At 40.9% G+C, this 21,451-nt stretch overlaps 1 protein-coding gene across 1 annotated transcript; it reads left to right on the plus strand.

Annotated features, from left to right (window-relative positions):
• Positions 1-16,754: 16,754 nt before the first annotated feature.
• Positions 16,755-20,947, plus strand: LOC110485819. The gene is made up of 4 exons (XM_021557001.2): positions 16,755-16,854; positions 16,977-17,306; positions 17,841-18,019; positions 18,578-20,947. The coding sequence occupies exons 1-4, from the start codon at positions 16,788-16,790 to the stop codon at positions 18,695-18,697; spliced, it is 696 nt and encodes a 231-aa protein (XP_021412676.2). The 5' UTR covers positions 16,755-16,787; the 3' UTR covers positions 18,698-20,947.
• Positions 20,948-21,451: the final 504 nt, after the last annotated feature.

The raw sequence follows: 21,451 nt of genomic DNA on the forward strand, positions 1-21,451 counted from the left end.
CTACCGTAATATGGCAGTCTGTTTCGTCAACCAGGTAATGCACACTCATTCCATGATGGCTGCTGCGTGCAAGCTATACACTGGTGTCCTTGGTGACATGCTATGCTATGGTACTCGCCCTGCATGTCTGCTTTCTGACCACCCACCCCAGACTCCACCTGTTTGGGCACTGCTTTTGTTCCAGTCAGGGGGATTGGTAGGGCATACCTTTTTCACTCTTTCTTATTGTTATTATTATGTTATCATTATGCATGCTCTGGCAGTGAGCTACCCCGAAGGAGCAGAGCCTAACGCCAAGAGTAACATATTGAATGCATTTTAATATTTTCTAATAAATGTCCAATTTATATGTCAATATACATGAGCAGCATCATTAAGTTGTTTTTTCGACATACTGTATTCTACAATCATATCCAAAATCATAACCATAAGTCAAGTACTCTATTAATGTCACACTGACACATATCCTGTAAGCCAGACCTCCGTGTGCTGCTGGTGACAGGTGGCTTCTGATGTGGTGGCAGCAGACAGATGAGAAACTATACCCAACACCTCAGCGGAACATGGATGCTTCTCTTTAACACGCCACTCATTTTCAGAAACCCACCACAGTGAGTGAATAACTCAACACCAACCACACAGAGCAAACCTTGCATGGCATACGAATACGGAGCGCAGGCTGTATCCCCACTCTCACACACACTACTAGTTATTTATTTTGGAGAGTGTCTGTGTCTTAGAAGTCAAACTTTTTCTGAACGTATACATCTTATTCTTAAATCAGAATACTTAAGGCTGAGGTGGTTTTGTGTATTCTACAATGGGTTGGTCAAAACAAGCATTGTGATTGGTTGAGACGCACTCTAAGCCATACAAATAACCAGTTTAGCCCGGGTAGACCTATGACGCAAAAATTGGCATCTTGTTTTCTGATCCATCTGAGAAATCGCTGTCTATTCAGCCCAGCCAGCCAATTCATTAGCTGGATCGCCACTGTAAAAAGCATCTAGAAATGATTTCCCCTTGCTTATAGCCTAACGTTTGGTTTGCAACAATTGGGGTTTGTACAAACATTAAGGTCGGTCTCTCGAAATTTGCTAAATTGTTTCAATACTAAAATTGGATCCCCACCATTTTTATTTGATTTATTAGGATCCCCATTAGCCGACCCCAATGGTGCCAGCTACTTTTACTGGGGTCCGACATTACAGACAAAATACTTTTTGATTTACATACATTTAAAAACATTAACATGTAGTGTGTGTGTGTTCATCTATCACTTACACATACGTGTCAGTACATAAACACAACAAGTAGGTCACATGAGGGAGAGGCATTGTGCTGTGAGGTGTTGCTTTATTTGTTTTCTTAAACCAGGTTTGCTGTTCACTTGCGCTATATAAGATGGAAGGAAGTTCCATGCACTCATGGTTCTGTATAATACTGTACGCTTCCTTGTTCTGGACCTGGGGACTGTGAAAAGACCCCTGGTGGCATGTCTGTTGGGGTAAGTGTGTTGTGTGTGAGCTGAAATAAAAGATCACAGAAATGTTCCATATGCCCCCCAAAAAAATTGCACAAATTTGTTTATATTGCTGTTAGTGAGCATTTCTCCTTTACCAAGATAATCCATCCACATGACAGTAGTGGCATATAAAGAAGCTAATTAAACAGCATGATCATTACACGGGTGCACTGGGAACAATAAAAGGCCACTCTAAAATGTGCAGTTTTGTCACACCACACAATGCCAAGTTGTCTCAAGTTTTGAGGGATTGTGCAATAGGAATGCTGACTGCAGGAATGTCCACCAGAGCTGTTCCCAGATAATTTTATATACATTTCTCTAGCATAAGCCAGCTCCAACATCGTTTTAGAGAATTTGGCAGTACGTTCAACCGGCTTCACAACCGCAGACCACCTGTATGGCGTTGTGTGGGCGAGCGGTTTGCTGATGTCAACGTTGTGAACAGAATCTCCCATGGGGGCGGTGGGGTCATGATATGGGCAGGCATAAGCTAAGTACAACACACACAAGTGCATTTTATCAATCGCAATTTGAATACACAGAGGTACCGTTAGGAGATCTTGAGGCCCATTGTCATTCCATTAATCCGTCACCATCACCCCATGTTACAGCATGATAGTGCACAGTCCCATGTTTTAAGGATCTGTACACAATTCCTGGATGCTGAAAATGTCACAGTTCTTCCATGGCCTGCATACTCAGACATGTCACCCACTGAGCATGTTTGGGATGCTCTGGATCGACAGATATGACAGCATGATCCAATTCACAACAATATCCAGCAACTTCGCACAGCCATTAAAGAGGAGCGGGAATAACATTCCACTAGCCACAAACCTCTACATTTTTATTTGATGTTATCTGTGACCAACAGATGCATATCTGTATTCACATTCCTGCGAAATCCATAGATTAGTGCCCAATTCATTTATTTCAATTGACTGAATTCCTTATATGAACTGTAACTCAGTAAAATCATTGAAATTGTTGCATGTTGCATTTATTTCTGACCACCTATTCCAAAACTGTCTGCAACTATTTGTTAAGGGTTTCAGTGACCTCATTAGCTGTGGTTGCTGATGCGTATATGGTTGAATCATCAGCTGACATGGACACACATGCTTTGTTTAATGCCAGTGGCAGGTCATTTGTAAAAAAAAATAGAAAAGAGAGGGCCTAAATAACTACCCTGCGGTACACCACACTTTGACATTAGAGAAGCGTTCATGAAAGAAAACCTATTAGATCGATAGCTCAGAATCCACAATATGGTTGAAAAGCCATAACGCAAGTTTTCCCTATACAGCATGTTATGGTCAATACTATCAAAGGCTACGCGAAAATCTAACAGCACAGTTCCCACAATCATCTTAATATCAATTTATTTCAACCAATCATCAGTCATTTGTATCAGCGCGCAGTACATGTTGAGTGCCCTTACCTATAAGCGTGCTGAGAGTCTGGGATCACTAGTAGGTTGGCCATCCGGAGCTTCACCTCTGTCCATCAGGGCATCAAGGACAGTGGCCTTGGACTCAAACAAAGAGCTGTCGAACCCAAGGAGGTTGAAGCTCTTCACCCTCTCTTTAAGCTTTGTTTAAGTGTCGTTCTGATCGTGACGTCATGTAAAATTTCTCACAGCACGCGCGTCTCTTTGTGTGGATGGCTGAGCTTCTGCAGATGTCTCTCTCTCACACCTTCCCTTGACCTCTAAAATCTTTTCTGTGGGTGCGTGCATTTGCTACGTCTGCCAATCCGGATTCACGCTTCAAAGTGCTGAGGGTTTATGTGAGGAGTTTTGTATGCGATTGCAAGGTCTTGGCACTACTTTTTCGATTGATAGGGCATGTATTTGTTCAAGACAGTTATCTCTAAACAGTACCTGGAAACATCTGCAGGAAGAAACTATCTACTAGGTAAGTGCTAACTTTGTGACTGACATTACTTCTGCCTTGCTAGCTAGCCAATTCAATCCGTATCGTGGCAATTCAGCGTTACAGCAATCACATCAAGCAGCTGAAATGTCAGCAAACTATGTGCATTTTCATTTGTTTTACCTTAGTTTCTATTGCCAATTATTTGGATATATCCATTGTAATAATATGCATGGCAGGTGGAGGTGACAAACAACAAAACTGCCACATGTTGCATCGGTCGGTTAGGCATACAGCGAGGCTTATATTAACCGCCGCTGTACCAAACCAAATGCTATATGCTAGGGCCCCTATGACGCTTCCTATCAAAGTTAGACAGTTATTGTCTGTCCTGGGCATCGATCTCATTGGCCCTCATTGAGAAGAGAACAGCGTCTGGTAAACAGTACGCCCTAACCAATACTGACCTCTTCAGCAAATGGGTAATTGCTGAACCCTTGGGGGGTAAATCAGGAACAGAGATCGCTTCAAAAGTCATCAACAACCTTTTTTGATTTTGGACTTGTCAACCACATCATCACTGACCAGGGAGGGGAGTTTGCAAACGATAAATGTGGTCTTAATGTCACTGATGTCAAACATGGGTCATGAAAAAGTCTTTCACACTTTTGAATCATAACCATGCAAGTGCCATGTTTGTCTCTTTTTATTTTTCAGCTCAACAGATCCATATATAGACACAAGGTTTGCCCAGCTAGAAGCAGAAACGGAGATGGCAGCAGAAATTGAGACCAAGGACATGAGTATACAAATGTAGTAGAAGTGTGGTAATTAATGTAATGTCTAACGCACACATCTCCCCTCGTACACCATGTATTAACAGTGCAACAATGTCTCTCAATAGGTGAAAACACTTCCCGTGTGTGCATTCATATCCTGGTTGGGCAGTTAGACAAAAAGCAGACATATCCATGAACGTGTCCGGTCTTGTTAACTGAAGGCATGAAATGCGGATTGACTAAACGTTATTACTTTATCAGCTTTTCAAGTGACTGCCCTCTCCTGATTCATATTTAGTGCTTTATTTGCAAAGGTATTTACATTCTTATAAACTCTAAAACCAAAAAGGATGTCCAGACAAACAGCAAGGTCCTTCTTCCTCGGTGTGTGAGAGCTGATCCTGAGAAAGGTGACCCTCACATCCTTTGTGTGCGTGTCCACTTAATGATATATGCGACACGGTTGAAGACCTAAGACTCATCTCCACGTCATTCAAAATGGCTGGTGCATGAGGTCTCATGAGATACGCATGTATTTCAAATATTCGACAAGTCTTCGATGGTGCGTCCAAGTCGATCAGAGTGTACGCCTCAAAGGGCTTCCGCCAAGGCATCGGGTCTGGACTTGCTGAGATACCTTAACCCTCTTCATACTTGAATTCCAAAACACATGGGAACTTGTGGTTGGGGTATATTAACCCTTTACACTCGTGGGAATTGGCCTATATGGATTGGGCTGATTTGAAATGTTTCTTACAGAAGAAATATGAAACGCACATGCATAAACATGGTAGCAATTGAAAGGAAACAGTTTGTTGATTAAGGGAAAATTGTTAGACCAAAGGTGAGGACACAACTATAGCAAAAGCAGAAATATGAATTCAATCTGAAAATACTCTGAATACCATCAGTAACATAAGAATATTCCTGGAAAATATGGTGTAGGTGCAACACAAACAAAAACAATTAGAGGACTAACTGGTGTCTCCAAGTGGCCGCACACCTCTCTAAAGTGTGCACAGTTCCTAAGTAATTTCTACGCATTTTTATGACTCAAAGAAGAGTCTTCAACTATAAGGTGTTTTGTCGAGCTCTCCTAGTTGTTCCGCTGAGGAACAAGAGCAAACACACTTGTAGTTGTTTTGTTTGCATCCTCGCCGTCACACAATTACTGTTATTGTTTACACCATCCAGAAACGGTCCATTATAAATCACAGTCTGGGTCAGGTGGGCATCATTTGAAAGCTTGTTCTATTGCCAACAAACTAGCAAAGTTATAAAATATGATATTAGGGTTAATACCTTAACATGATTTCCTGAGTTATAGTTTGATGTTACTCTGCTGCCTTAAAATGTTACGTTATAGCAACCCAGCTAGGCAATCAAACATGTTTCAGTGTAATAGCTTACGTCTTACATGTACAGAACCAGTCAATGTCACATGTACAGAACCAGTCAATGTCACATGTACAGTACCAGTCAATGTCACATGTACAGTACCAGTCAATGTCACATGTACAGTACCAGTCAATGTCACATGTACAGAACCAGTCAATGTCACATGTACAGAACCAGTCAATGTCACATGTACAGTACCAGTCAATGTCACATGTACAGAACCAGTCAATGTCACATGTACAGAACCAGTCAATGTCACATGTACAGTACCAGTCAATGTCACATGTACAGAACCAGTCAATGTCACATGTACAGAACCAGTCAATGTCACATGTACAGAACCAGTCAATGTCACATGTACAGAACCAGTCAATGTCACATGTACAGTACCAGTCAATGTCACATGTACAGAACCAGTCAATGCAATTCAGGGTAAGAGATTATAGTAAATACAACCCATATTTATCTTTATTTATTTCCCCTTTTGTACTTTAACTATTTGCACATTGCTACAACACTATATATAGACATAATGACATTTTAAATATCTATTATTTTGGAACTTCTATGAGTGTAATGTTTACTGTTAATTTGTATTACACACACATATATATATATATATATGCATAGTCATGAGTGCCGCAGTGAATATTCTTGACAATAGACAAACAGAATAACCCAGGGTATGGGGCCATGTCATCTTGTAACTGTACATCAAAGTGATCTTAAACAGTGACACTGTAAGGGATCTCGTCCTCTTCTGAGGAGGAGTAGCGAGAAGGATCGGAGGACCAATTTGCAGCGTGGTAAGTGTCCATAATGTTTATTTTAATACATAAACTGAACACTACGAAATACAAAACAATAAACGTGAAATGATCGAAACAGTCCCGTGTGGTACGAAGACTTACACGGAAGACAAACACCCACAACCCAAAAGTGAAACCCCGGCTACCTAAGTATGATTCTCAATCAGGGACAACAATTGACACCTGCCTCTGATTGAGAACCATACCAGGCCAAACACAAAAACCAACATAGAAAAACAAACAGACTGCCCACCCCAACTCACGCCCTGACCATACTAAAACAAAGCAACTAAGGTCAGAAAGTGACAGACACTGTGTATGACGTGAGTTTTATGATATGGAAATGTGGAATGCATATTTGGACTCACAGGTGTTTTGCTTGCTTGTATGACATCAACGTGATATTTATTATAATCCTCAACGTCTCATCTTTAAAAATACATAGTGCTCTTAAATTTACAGCATTTCTCACTCCGACAAAACATTTGCAGAAGTTCCGGGTATGAGTGTAAAGGGCTACGTAACAAAATCCTGTATTTTATCGCATCAATGCCTTCAGGAACATCTGGGATCTGAGTGAAAGGACCGTCGTGGGTACCCATCACAATGGCACCAGGCTCAGATGGATTCTGACAACTGGAGTATGTCTGCACCGTAAGTCGTCGCCTTACTTAAATACATAACATAACACATAACATAACACATAACATACATAACCTGTGTGTTCCAGGTTCTGACCCAAGGGTCAGAAAGATTGTTCTCTGCGTTGCAGAGCTTTTGACCACTACGCCACTCAGTAGCTTTTAAATGAATGCACGTGTCAAACTCACTCCACAGAAGGGTGAGTGTCTGCGTGTTTTCGGCCTCCCTTGCGCTTGTTTGATGAATTAAGGTCACTAATTAGTAAAGAACTCCCCACACCTGGTTGTCTATGTCTTAATTGAAAGGAAAAATCAAAAACTAGCAGACACTAGGCCAGGGGTGTCATACTCAGGGAGGGCCTAGTGTGAGGGGAGAATCCATCAAACAATCATGTCGGCCTATCAAAACCACGGAACAACAATAGATTTGATACACTTTACTGATGTGTCAAGTCTTGTGTATCATAACATTAAACTTTTTTTTTATATAGCCATTCACATTCAAAGCTTCACTCACTCCTCCATGAAGTGCCTCTTTGCCATCAGCCAATCGGTGACATGTCTCATGGTGAGGTAGGATGGCACCTCCTGTTCATCCTTAAGGATCATGAATTGTGTCACTATCTTTCTCTTCATGGAATATCATTGTCAGTTTTGCATGACCAAAAAACACATTCAGTTATTTAAATGATAAGAATTACATACCTTACTGACAACAAAGGTAGCAAATTATGGACTTCCAACGTGACAATTGTACTGAAATCTTCACTGAGACGAGACCAAGTTACTGCAACTGTTGATTACTGTAATTATTAAGTGCAATGACTATGTTGTTATACATTTTGTCATCATAATGACGCACATGTACAGACGCACAGTTAGATCAGAGGTAAGTTCAGTTCGCTTGCGGAACGGTTTGTACTGAACAACGTTTCCCAAAACGTTCCTATATGTTCTTGAACAGACTTTAAGGTACTGTACGTTTGCGCCCAATTGGTGGGTGTGACTTGAAGAAATGAGTGACGTATTTTAAGGCAGTGGCCATGCTGACAGCGTTCCCCACCCTACAACCCAACCCCTCCCCGTTTTTCAACTGGTCATTCAGTACAGCATCGTTTCCATTTCATTTTACGTTCCAGAACATAAAAACTTACTAAATGCAGCCCAGATATTGTTGGGGTTGTATGGGCCTAACTTTCCCCATAAGAAAAAAAATCACCAACTAGACCAATAAGCAGACGCAACATGACCAACTGTCACAGGTGTGACGAATTCCCTTAATTACTGTACATGGTTTTACCATAATTGAGTGCTCCTAATTGATTGATTCATGGAGCAATGTGATTGGCTTTCTATGTGATTGGCTCTGTTTATAACCATTGTTCTTTATTTGATGTGTGGCCCAGGGGAAGGTGAGAAGGTTGGCCCAACAAGGATAATCATTTTTTATTTTTAAATGAGGTAATTTACTGAATTTCTACACAATTAAAAATAAACTATAAAATGCAATTTGGAAAACAACTTAATTGACTCCATACTGTATTCTAATAGTTATGTGCTCATCTTAACTACTGCTGTACAGCAGAGGTGGCTGGTGGGAAGCGCTACAGGACAGGCTCATTGTAATGGCTGGAATGGAATCAATGAAATGGTACCAAACACATTGAAATGTTTGACTCCATTCCAGCCTATACAATGAGCCTGTCCTCCTATAGCTCCTCCCACCAGCCTCCTCTGCTGTACACACATTTTATATTCATACTGTCTATACACACCATCATATACATATGTGTATTGTTATCTAATACTGCACTGTTGGAGCATTTCGCTGCACCTGCAATAAGATGTGTGCGCGCAACCAGTACAATTTTACTTGAATTGACTCAACATTCTACAAACAGGTCATTCAACCATTAGCTGCCTGCTACTACAAGCTCCTCACTGGGATTCAAAAGCTAGTTTAGTTTCATGTCAATTTAAACAGTAGTTACCTTCGTTCCAGCCATTACTACCCCTCGACAACCTCCTGTGGTCTCCACAGAGAGGAACAGGCGAAGCGAGAGGTTCCCCTCTTGCCAAAATCTGTCCAAAATAAGCCCAATGCGTTTCTATGGGTTTATTTTGTCGCCTGCCTTCCTGCCAACTACTCCCATTGTTAGGGTGGAGACATGAGCTTCTAGTCATTAAATACAGATCTCTGCTCTCCCTAAATTCAGCCAGCCATACAAACAGCCTTCCCTCCTTCTCCCAGGTGTCCACATGGTCCTAAAGTCAGCCTTTTAATTCTGCTAACTGCATTTTCCTTTTAATCTGGATTTGGATGATTTTAGTAGCCTATTTTAAATAGTTTGTATTGAGCTATTGACGCCTCTGATACCGAATTGAATTTAACCCCTCTCGGCCAGGGTGTGACACAACCACTACTGTTTTACATTTTATTGGTTGCATACACATGTTTAGCAGACGTTATTACATGTGTCGTGAAATGCTTGTGCTCCTAGCTCCAACAGTGCAGTAAAATCTAACGATAAACAACAATTCACACCAATCTAAAAGTAAAAGAATGGAATTAAGAAATGTTTAAATATTAGGATGAGCAATGTGGGATGTATAAACATTATGGACAGTATGTGGATAGAATAGTACATCTGAATAATTTGTGGATAGAATAGTATATGTACAACAATAGTTGAATAGGATGGACTATAATACAGTATATACATATGAAATGGGTAAAATAGTATGTAAACATTAAAGTGACCTGTGTTCCATTATTAAAGTGACCAGTGTTCCATTATTAAAGTGACCAGTGTTCCATTATTAAAGTGACCAGTGTTCCATTATTAAAGTGACCTGTGTTCCATTATTAAAGTGACCAGTGTTCCATTATTAAAGTGACCAGTGTTCCATTATTAAAGTGACCAGTGTTCCATTATTAAAGTGACCTGTGTTCCATTATTAAAGTGACCAGTGTTCCATTATTAAAGTGACCTGTTCCATTATTAAAGTGACCAGTGTTCCATTATTAAAGTGACCTGTGTTCCATTATTAAAGTGACCAGTGTTCCATTATTAAAGTGACCTGTGTTCCATTATTAAAGTGACCAGTGTTCCATTATTAAAGTGACCAGTGTTCCATTATTAAAGTGACCAGTGTTCCATTATTAAAGTGACCTGTGTTCCATTATTAAAGTGACCTGTGTTCCATTATTAAAGTGACCTGTGTTCCATTATTAAAGTGACCTGTGTTCCATTATTAAAGTGACCAGTGTTCCATTATTAAAGTGACCTGTGTTCCATTATTAAAGTGACCTGTGTTCCATTATTAAAGTGACCAGTGTTCCATTATTAAAGTGACCTGTGTTCCATTATTAAAGTGACCAGTGTTCCATTATTAAAGTGACCAGTGTTCCATTATTAAAGTGACCAGTAGGGTTGCAAAGGGTTGGAAACTTTCCGGAAGATTTTCCATGGGAAGTTAAGCCCGGGAATTTGGGATATTTTGCTTAAATTCATCAAAACAAGTTAGGTTATAACAGTGAACCTTTTTTTGTGGAATACACATAAGGCAATCCTAGGTCTTGTGGAATATTTTGCTTAAACTATCCCCAATTCAATGGAATTGCAACCCACTGCATTCACAGTGCATTCTTCCATCACATGTACAGCTGATTCTCAAGATCTTGCACACGAATGAGATGCTATTGTGCCCACACTACTACACTGTCTGAGCCATTCACCAACACCAGAGTGGAGCCTTTGCCTTGGATGATAAAATGATTGAACGTGGATTTGTTGAATGTTGTGTAAACACACCAGTAGACTCCTGTGTCCTCTATGGTCAGGTTACTGACGGTGATGGTCAGTTGGTCCACAGATCCCTCAGTCTTCACTCTGTCCCAATAGCCTTTCCTGGGGGTCAGCTTGGAGTCACGCTGGTGGTAATACGACACCTCCCTATCCCTGTCCAGCCCAACATACAGGTACATTCCTTCCTGGTCTTTTAGAGTGGTGGAACACTTCATGGTAAACTTCTCCCCTGTCTTCACCCAGAGAATGGCTTCTATAGAAAAGAGGTGAATGAAAAGATAAACCATGATTTGGAGAATTTGTGTAATACATAGATAAACATGTTTCTACAACAAAAAACGTCATAGTGGAAATTCAAAGGCTGAACCCGTTTCCCCCCCAGAAAGGGTTAAACACCAAAAACTCAACTTGTATTTATTCTACATACATTTGTTTTCAGGTAGGGCACAATACACTACTGTATGGATTTCCATTCTAGAATTCATCGGGGGGGTTACTCAGATCCAGATTCATTGCGGAGAAGAAACTAGCGTCAGTGGGCGTGGTGTAGCGTTTGGCTGGAGCAAGGAGTTTGGGTAGCCAGGCGAGCAACCTGTAGGGTGTATGTGGATTGTTTAGACCTGCAGACAGAACAGGTCTCAGGTCTCATGGCATCCACTTTGTTCATCTTTTTTTTTTACGCAAAACCAAACGGAACACAACAAGAGCTGATAATGCTACTGAACAGACATGAACCATATGCCTGTAGTGTTAAGAGTCCTGATACATATTGAGCCAAAGCGTCACAGTTTCTGTTCCGAGAGCACCGTCTCTTTAGCAGTAGCACAATCAGGATTCCCCAGATTAGAAGATGACAGCACACAGCAGGGTGGTGGAGACGCTGGTGATGATGCTGACCCTCGTAGAGGGTAGTGGGAGATGGGCACGGCTTCTTGTCGGCTGGATGAAAGGGGGTCAGAGTTACCGCAGTAGCTGGAGGACATGGAAGCTGTAGAGAGATATCAACGATGGGGAAAATCCGATCAGTGCGCATTGGCACTCATACAAGATAACTATCGGACACACAATTGTACCAAAAATAACCGCTAAAGAACAGTATTTCTTAACTGTTTTTAATCCAGGACCAGCAGGCTATGGTTGTTTATTTGAAACTCATGGAAAACAGAAAGGAAAACGCCAGACACTGCTGCTCATGTTCCCAGGTGATGTTTATTTATAGCAACGTTTCGACCCTTAGGTTTTCATCAGACATTCATATCCCAGATGGGGGTGGAAGGTCCTATATATAGGGGCAGTACTCAGTGACATCACTTCCTGAAACAGGAGGTAAAAATGTGGGGCGCCGACAGAGATAGCCGCCTCGCTTCGCGTTCCTAGGAAACTATGCAGTGTTTTGTTTTTTTACGTGTTATTTCTTACATTAGTACCCCAGGTAATCTTAGGTTTCATTACATACAGTCAGGAAGAACTACTGAATATAAGAGCAACGTCAACTCACCATCATTACGACCAGAAATATGACTTTCACGAAGCGGATCCTGTGTTCTGCCTTCCACCCAGGACAACGGAATGGATCCCAGCCTGCGACCCAAAACAACGACGTCGTAAAAGATGCAAACGAAGCGGTCTTCTGGTCAGGCTCCGGAGACGGGCACATCGCGCACCACTCCCTAGCATACTACTCGCCAATGTCCAGTCTCTTGACAACAAGGTTGATGAAATCCGAGCAAGGGTAGCATTCCAGAGAGACATCAGAGACTGTAACGTTCCATCTCTGTCGGCGCCGGAAGTTATTTAACCACAATGTCTCTCACGTTTGGGGGTCTTTCGAGAGAGAGAGAGAGAGAGAGAGAGAGAGAGATAGAGAGAGAGAGAGAGAGAGAGAGAGAGAGAGAGAGAGAGAGAGAGAGAGAGATAGAGAGAGAGAGAGAGAGAATGCTTAAATTCACACAGGACACTGGATAAGAAAGGAGAAATACTCCAGATATAGCAGACTGACCCTAGCCCCTCGACACATAAATTACTGCAGCATGAATCCTGAAGGCTGAGACAGGATGGGTCGGAAGACACTGTGGCCCCATCCGACGATACCCCTGGACAGGGCCAAACAGGCACCCACACCCTTTGCCAAAGCACAGCCCCCACATCACTAGAGGGATATCTTCAACCGCCAACTTACCATCCTGAGACAAGGCCGAGTATAGCCCACAAAGATCTCCACCACGGCACAACCCAAGAGGGGGGGGGGGGGGGGGGGGCGCCAACCCAGACAGGAAGATCACGGAAGTGACTCAACCCACTCAAGTGACGCACCCCTCCTGGGGACGGCATGAAAGGGCACCAGTAAGCCAGTGACTCAGCCCCTGTAATAGGGTTAGAGGCAGAAAATCCCAGTGGAGAGAGGGGAACCGGCCAGGCAGAAACAGCAAGGGCGCCTTTCCGAAAGCCCTGCCTCCAGCTGTTTGCTTAGAAATTCTAGGGATACTAAGGAGGCCTGCGTCTTGTGACCGTAGCGTACGTGTAGGTACAGTGGGGAGAACAAGTATTTGATACACTGCCAATTTTGCAGGTTTTCCTACTTACAAAGCATGTAGAGGTCTGCAATTTTTATCACAGGTACACTTCAACTGTGAGAGATGGAATCGAAAACAAAAATCCAGAAAATCACGCTCAACTTTTTCTCAGCTGGTACAATTTGTTTGGCTGCTGTCAGATTCAAACTGTAATCCGTTAAATGAAGAGTTGACGCGCAGCACACTTTTTTTAATAGCATAATTTTTTATAGTTGGGCTTGGGGAGGGTATCAAGTCATTTCGAGTCAAAAGGCGCAAGTCCAAGTTAAGTCACGAGTCATTGGTGTTAAAGTCAAAGTCGAGTTGCAAGTCATCATATTTGTGACTCAAGTCCACACCTCTGCAACATACACTTAGTGGTGTACCGCAGGGTAGTTATTTAGGCCCTCTGCTCTTTTCTATTTTTTACAAATGACCTGCCACTGGCATTAAACAAAGCATGTGTGTCCATGTAAGCTGATGATTCAACCATATACGCATCAGCAACCACAGCTAATGAGGTCACTGAAACCCTTAACAAATAGTTGCAGACTGTTTTGGAATAGGTGGTCAGAAATAAATGCAACATGCAACAATTTCAATGATTTTACTGAGTTACAGTTCATATAAGGAATTCAGTCAATTGAAATAAATGAATTGGGCACTAATCTATGGATTTCGCAGGAATGTGAATACAGATATGCATCTGTTGGTCACAGATACCATAAAATAAAAAGGTAGGTAGAGGTTTGTGGCTAGTGCAATGTTATTCCCGCTCCTATTTAATGGCTGTGCGAAGTTGCTGGATATTGTTGTGAATTGGATCATGCTGTCATATCTGTCGATCCAGAGCATCCCAAACATGCTCAGTGGGTGACATGTCTGAGTATGCAGGCCATGGAAGAACTGTGACATTTTCAGCATCCAGGAATTGTGTACAGATCCTTAAAACATGGGACTGTGCACTATCATGCTGAAACATGGGGTGATGGTGACGGATTAATGGAATGACAATGGGCCTCAAGATCTCCCAACGATATCTCTGTGTATTCAAATTGCGATTGATAAAATGCACTTGTGTGTGTTGTACTTAGCTTATGCCTGCCCATATCATGACCCCACCGCCCCCATGGGAGACTCTGTTCACAACGTTGACATCAGCAAACCGCTCACCCACACAACGCCATACAGGTGGTCTGCGGTTGTGAAGCCGGTTGAACGTACTGCCAAATTCTCTAAAACAATGTTGGAGGTGGCTTATGGTAGAGAAATTTATATAAAATGATCTGGCAATAGCTCTGGTGGACATTCCTGCAGTCAGCATTCCAATTGCACAATCCCTCAAAACTTGAGACAACTTGGCATTGTGTGGTGTGACAAAACTGCACATTTTAGAGTGGCCTTTTATTGTTCCCAGCACAAGGTGCACCCGTGTAATGATCATGCTGTTTAATTAGCTTCTTTATATGCCACTACTGTCATGTGGATGGATTATCTTGGTAAAGGAGAAATGCTCACTAACAGCCATATAAACAGATTTGTGCAAAACATTTTTGGGGCGTATGGAACATTTCTGTGATATTTTATTTCAGCTCATGAGACATGGGACCAACACTTTACATGTTGCATTTATATTTTTATTCAGTGTAGATTCATAGGTTGAAAAGATGGGTAGAGGTCTGTCTGTAATAAAGAGATGCTCTGCTTTTTTGACACCACACTCCACAGAACAAGTCCTGCAGGCTCTAGTTTTATTTTATCTTGATTATTGTCCAGTTATAAGGTCAAGTGCTGCAAAGAAAGACAGAGTTAAGATGCAGCTGGCCCAGAACAAAGCGTTTGGCTCTTTACTGTAATTAGAGAGCTAATATTAGTACTGTGCATGCAAATCTCGCTTGGCTAAGAGTTGAGGAAACACTGACTGCGTCACTGCTTATTTTTAGAAGAAACGACGTGTTGGAAATTGGTCAATGCGCACAGACGCTCATTATGATTTGAAGAAATCATCTGGGATCATATGGGCCTATTGTTTACATTATACGTTAATTATCACTAACCTGACCAAATACCAGGCGCAAAAGGACCAACCATGCAATAGAAATGCAATATACTAATTGGTGTAAACCAGAAATGAGGCTGTTGAGGGTATTACGTACAGTTATAGGAGAGATTATTTCTCTGTGTTCAGTTCACTATTTGATTTTTGCTTGGTTTAGAGGTCAAGGCTGCTACAGAGCTACATCTCTACCACTAGACTTCTCTTCTCTACTTCTCTATACAGTACTAAGCAGAAACTGCTGTAGGGCAATGTGAAAATTGTTACATGGAAGGTTTTGTAAATTAAATGAAAGTATTCAATTGTTGTTTTTAATTATTCCATTTTTTAAACAAACGAAAATCATAATTGACGGAGAGAATAATCTGTATTCTTTCATGTTCTAAGATTGAAACTGTTTTAATAAGTTTAGCTCAAGGAACCAAAAGCAGGAAACCCATAGTAAGAAACATTTATACAATTACTGTACAAATAATGTCTTGTTTCCCCCCATCATTACATATTATATAAGTGGTTAAAGTACCTAAAGACTGTCCTTTTTTAGCCCAGTGACAGTACAGGGTTGTATTAATTTCTTATTGGACATGTTCTGGTGGTCCCTCCACATTTCTAACAACCGTGGATTGATTGAACTGAAGTTAGACATGTGACACTGAACAGAAGGCAACATGTCCACTAGAGGGAATTCTCTCCTCACATTAAAATGATGACGCAAAGCGTGAGAAGAGATATGAGCTGAGTTTGATTAACATTGAGAAAAATCGACATCTGACAGATAAATAACATGAACACAACATAATGTAACTTTGATGTGCTTTGACATGTCTGTAGTTATGTGAATGCCACAAAGTTAATTTACAGATGAATCTGTTGTGTTTTTATAACAATGCAATCCATCTGAACTCTCCACTCACCATGTTTTATGTCCAACACACTAACACAATAAACCATTGAAATTGTAATAACATATATAGAGAATTTGATTCAATAAAGACATCTAAATTAGATTGTGTATCGTGTTCAGTAACACAGTGGTTCTTAACCAGGGGTACTATGACCCATGGAGGTACTTGGCCTATCCACAGTGGGAACTTAAGAAGACTCATGATTAGACCATAGGCTTACTGGTAAAATGCACGAGGGGGTCCTTCCGGGGTACCGTATGTTGCAGGGCAACATTCAGTTGGTGGAACAGTAACCGCAAAAGGTTGGGAACCACTGCAGTAATACATGAAGGTGTGGTTGACTATGAGGGACTGTGATGTCAGATGTATCCTATTTCCTGTCTTTCTAAGTAGATGTCAGACAGAGACAGACAGCAGTATACAGGCAGCTGTGGTGATGGTGATGTCACTGCTGAAGTGTTTGCTGTTCTTCTTCTCATTCAATGAATTGACCACAGCAGCAGGTAAGGCAAGCTGTTTATTCCCGCCAATCAAGGTTGATTCTGTGTTAAATCATCAGTATGGTACATATGTATCTTTGAATCTAACAACCATGGTTTCTCTTTCTTCCCTCTCTTTTCTATAGAAGCCATTCTCTGGGTGAAGACAGGGGAGAAGTTTACCATGAAGTGCTCCACCACTCTAAAAGACCAGGAAGGAATGTACCTGTATGTTGGGCTGGACAGGGACAGGGAGGTGTTGTATTACCACCAGCGTGACTCCAAGCTGACCCCCAGGAAAGGCTACTGGGACAGAGTGAAGACTGAGGGATCTGTGGACCAACTGACCATCACCATCAGTAACCTGACCATAGAGGACACAGGAGTCTACTGGTGTGTTTACACAACATTCAATGAAGCCACGTATGAAAATGATTTTAACCAAGGAAATGGCTCCACTCTGGTCGTGGTGAATGGTAGGTGTATCTTTACACACTAGTGGACTGGCAGTGTAGCCTAGTGGTTAGAGCATTGGACTGGTAACTGAAAGGTTGCAAGTTCAAATCTCTAAACTGAGAAGGTACAAATCTGTTGTTCTGAATAAGGCAGGTAACCCACTGTTCCTAGGCCGTCATTGAAAACAAGAATTTGTTCTTAACTGACTTGCCTAGATAATTAAACTCTAGATGTGATGTGTTTTACTCTTATCATGAACAGTCAATTTCACATGTAGAATTTTATTTGTGTAATCTAGAATCCAGACTAGTGTTTCTCAATCTGTGGTTCATGGACTGGCAGCTGTCCCTGTGGTGTTTCAGGCCAATTTAGTCAGCTCTCGAGTGTTAGTTTCATTATAAACAACCATAGCCTGCTGGTCCGGGATACAAACAAGTTGAGAAACATTGTTCTTCAGTGGCTTTTCTTTTGTACAACTCTGTCTCTGATAGTTATTTTGTGTGAATACCACAGCATACTGATTAGATTTTCCCATTTGGTGATGTCTTCCATAGACGATGTCTTACAGCTGCCATGTCCTACAGCTACTGCAGTAACGCTGACCCCCTTTCACCCAGCCATTGAGAAGCCGTGCGCATCTAGCGTGGTAAACATCATCATCATCATCATCATCACCAGCCTCTTGACCATCCTGATGTGTGCTGTCATCTTCCTCATCTGGCTCCCTCCACAGGTGAGTGTGCTGATGGTTGCCCAGGTGATGGGTCAATCTCATGCGTCTCAAAACATTGTCCTTTTTTAACAAGTTGTCCTAGTCCTACTTAACACATTGGAAGCATAATACCAGTATACAGATCTGCTTTTTGTTCTAAACTCTGTCAATACACTATGTCCTTTTAATGCCAGTCATTGTAGTGACTGAAATGAGCAAAGGGCAATTCGGATGCAATTCAATTGTTTTTATCAATGTCCAAGAATAATTAAAAAGTGGTTGAATTTGTAATAATGATTGATTGCTTGTAGCGCATTATAAGATATCAAATCAAATTGTATTTGTCACATGCGCCGAGTACAACAGGTGTGGACCTTACAGTGAAATGCTTACTTACCACCCCTTAACCAACAATGAAGTTTTAAGAAAATACCCAGAAAACAAAAGAAGTAAGAAAAACAAATAATTAAAGAGCAGAAGTAAATAACAATAGCAAGGTTATTTACAGGGGGTACCGGTTCAAATAGTCTCGGTAGCCATTTGATTAGCTATGACTGAAGCAACATTCCTGTTTCACAGGTGAAGAGGTGCTGTAAACAGGGAGGATCCACACCCCAGGTCATTCCTGAGAGTGTCTATGAAGCCATGGCCAGGAATCACACTTGTCCACCTGATACACATGTAGAATCGTACCCCTAGTCTGTGTCTTCCAAAGGAGGAAGTAGGACCACTGAGTAGCTTCTTCAAATGCTTTTTCTGAATATTGCTTCTTTACTTTCTCAGAATTGAAAAGCCTGTTCTGCTGTATTTCACAGTTCTAACCTCAATGCAAGTCTTAGTGGTAAATGGTTTGTGTGTGTCGCAACATACCATGCTTATGTGTGTGAATAAAATCTCTATATGGAAAGTATTCGTATTTCAACAGAAGACCAGCGGGAAGAAGGGAACAGTCAATGTTATATTCCAGGGCTATTCAACTATATTCTTACGAGGGCCAGATGTAAAAAAAAGGTTCATTTCAGGGGGGCGGACATTTTCCACATGTGACGCACACACACCAATAAAGCACTTTTCTTCTAATGAAATGTTGCTAATAGTAGTTAGGGAAGAAGTGAAAAGTGCTCGATCAACGTGAGTTGAGGTGCAACCAAACAATGTGCTCCTCGTTGAAAAGGAAAAGGCTCAATGCTTGCTCACCATTTTAACGATTAAAATATTCTTTAAAGTAATTTGGTGATTTGAAAATCATCTGAAAACTAAGCATCTCAATAAATAACAGATAACAACCAAAGTGCTTTTCATTTTGGCACTGAACGTTGGATTTTGGTGCAGATATTTTATGAATGTTCAGAATTAATCAAAGGGCCAGTCTAAATTAATAAACTGGCCAGATCTGGCCCGTGGGCCGCCAGTTGAATATCCCTGTTTTAGTCCATAAGGTGTACAGTTGATAGCGATGGAGGCCTACCTATAACTTTTTTTCAATACATCAGGTCATAAGATTGATATTGGTTTTTAGTTCTAAACAATAGTGTAGGCTGTGTTTTTCTGTAGTGTTTTTAGGTCACTGGACCACTCATCAAGCTGTTCTTGTTCGTGGTATCTGCCACACAGTCAGAAGAGCTAACATTAAAATGAGAACAATTTGTTAAGACTTTTATTATATTTCATCACAGGTACAAATATTTTAGCTGCCTAAACTTCATCGGGTACATCAGGATATAAGCCATTTTTACATTCCATTTGGTTATTCTATGGTTTTAGTTGAGATAGCTAGTAGGTTAAAACCATAATGATCTGAGTAAAAATGTTTCGTGCTGATACGGAGTAATGAGTGTGTCTTATGGTTGAAAAAACAATTATTCCGTTTTACCAAGTGACGTAGTATTTGTCTCACACTATGAGTCAGTTTCTTACTATTGTTTCAACTTCCTAACAGCTATTTTCACTTTAAAATAGTTGTAATTGTGTTTGTATCTTTTTAAAGGGAGAAAATATTCTCACCATTTGCCTTTTTATCAAGGTACTGATATATTCATGTGTAATTTAACTTGTGTATTCATGTTTATGTTGTATTTGTGTATGTGGTACGCATTGGTGATGTTCAGCTATATTTCTTACATTATATTGTATGTTTTGGAAAGCTTTCTATCTAAACCAAGTGAAGAGAAGTTCAGACAGGAAACCAGAGTATTTGCATCAGCTGATATTGCACCAATTAGATTCACTCTACTGCTTTCCGACCACCCACCCCAGATTCCACCTGCCTTGTTCACTGTTTATTATTATTATGTCATCATTATGCATGTTCTGGCAGTGAGCTACCCCGAAGGAGCAGAGCCTAACGCCAAGAGTAACATATTGAATGCATTTTAATATTTTCAACTAAATGTCCAATTTATATGTCAATATACATGAGCAGCATCATTAAGTTGTTTTTTCAACATACTGTATTCTACAATCATATCCAAAATCATAACCATAAGTCAAGTACTCTATTAATGTCACACTGACACATATCCTGTAAGCCAGACCTTCGTGTGCTGCTGGTGACAGGTGGTTTCTGATGTGGGGGCAGCAGACAGATGAGAAACTATACCCAACACCTCAGGGGAACATGGATACATCTCTTTAACATGCCACTCATTTTCAGAAACCCACCACAGTGAGTGAATAACTCAACACCAACTACACAGAGCAAACCCTGCATGGCATACGAATACGGAGCGCAGGCTGTATCCCCACTCTCACACACTCTACTAGTTGTTTATTTCGGAGAGACACGTTGAGAGAGAAGTGTGTCTTAAAAGTCAAACTTTTTCTGAACGTATAAATGTTATTCTCAATCAGAAGACTTAAGGTCGAGGTGGTTTTGTGTCTTTTACTATGGGTTGGTCAAAACAAGAATTGTTAATCCAAGATGGCGTAGCAGTGCGAACGTGTTTGTCGTTGTCCCATGTCAATTTGTTTTTTTTTTTCATATTATTTTGTATATATTTCAATCTCTTTTTCCATTTTTAAATTAAACATACCTTCCGGCAACCCGCCTCACCCAATGTGATACGGATCTGCTATTTTTACATACACTTAGGTTGGAGTCATTAAAACTTGTTTTTCAACCACTCCAAATCAAATCAAAGTTTATTTGTCAAGTGTGCTGAATACAACAGGAGTAGACCTTACAGTGAAATGCTTACTTACAGGCTCTAACCAATAGTGCAAAAAATGTATTAGGTGAACAATAGGTAGGTAAAGAAATAATACAACAGTAAAAAGACAGTAAAAAGACAGGCTATATACAGTAGTAAGGCAATAAAGGTAGCGAGGCTACATACAGACACTGGTTAGTCAGGCTGATTGAGGTAGTATGTACATGTAGATATGGTTAAAGTTCATCATATATGATGAACAGAGAGTTGCAGTAGCGTAAAAGAGGGGTTGGCGGGTGGTGGG

Source organism: Oncorhynchus mykiss, chromosome 13 (assembly GCF_013265735.2).
Source record: "Oncorhynchus mykiss isolate Arlee chromosome 13, USDA_OmykA_1.1, whole genome shotgun sequence".
In the NCBI taxonomy this organism is placed as follows: domain Eukaryota; kingdom Metazoa; phylum Chordata; class Actinopteri; order Salmoniformes; family Salmonidae; genus Oncorhynchus; species Oncorhynchus mykiss.

Bases quoted from the DNA above. Each gene is read 5' to 3' on its own strand.
- LOC110485819 (XM_021557001.2), top strand. From the start codon at position 16,788: ATGGTGATGTCACTGCTGAAGTGTTTGCTGTTCTTCTTCTCATTCAAT. The intron at 16,855-16,976 runs GTAAGGCAAGCT...TCTTTTCTATAG, and splicing joins TGAATTGACCACAGCAGCAG to AAGCCATTCTCTGGGTGAAG. The intron at 18,020-18,577 runs GTGAGTGTGCTG...CCTGTTTCACAG, and splicing joins TCATCTGGCTCCCTCCACAG to GTGAAGAGGTGCTGTAAACA.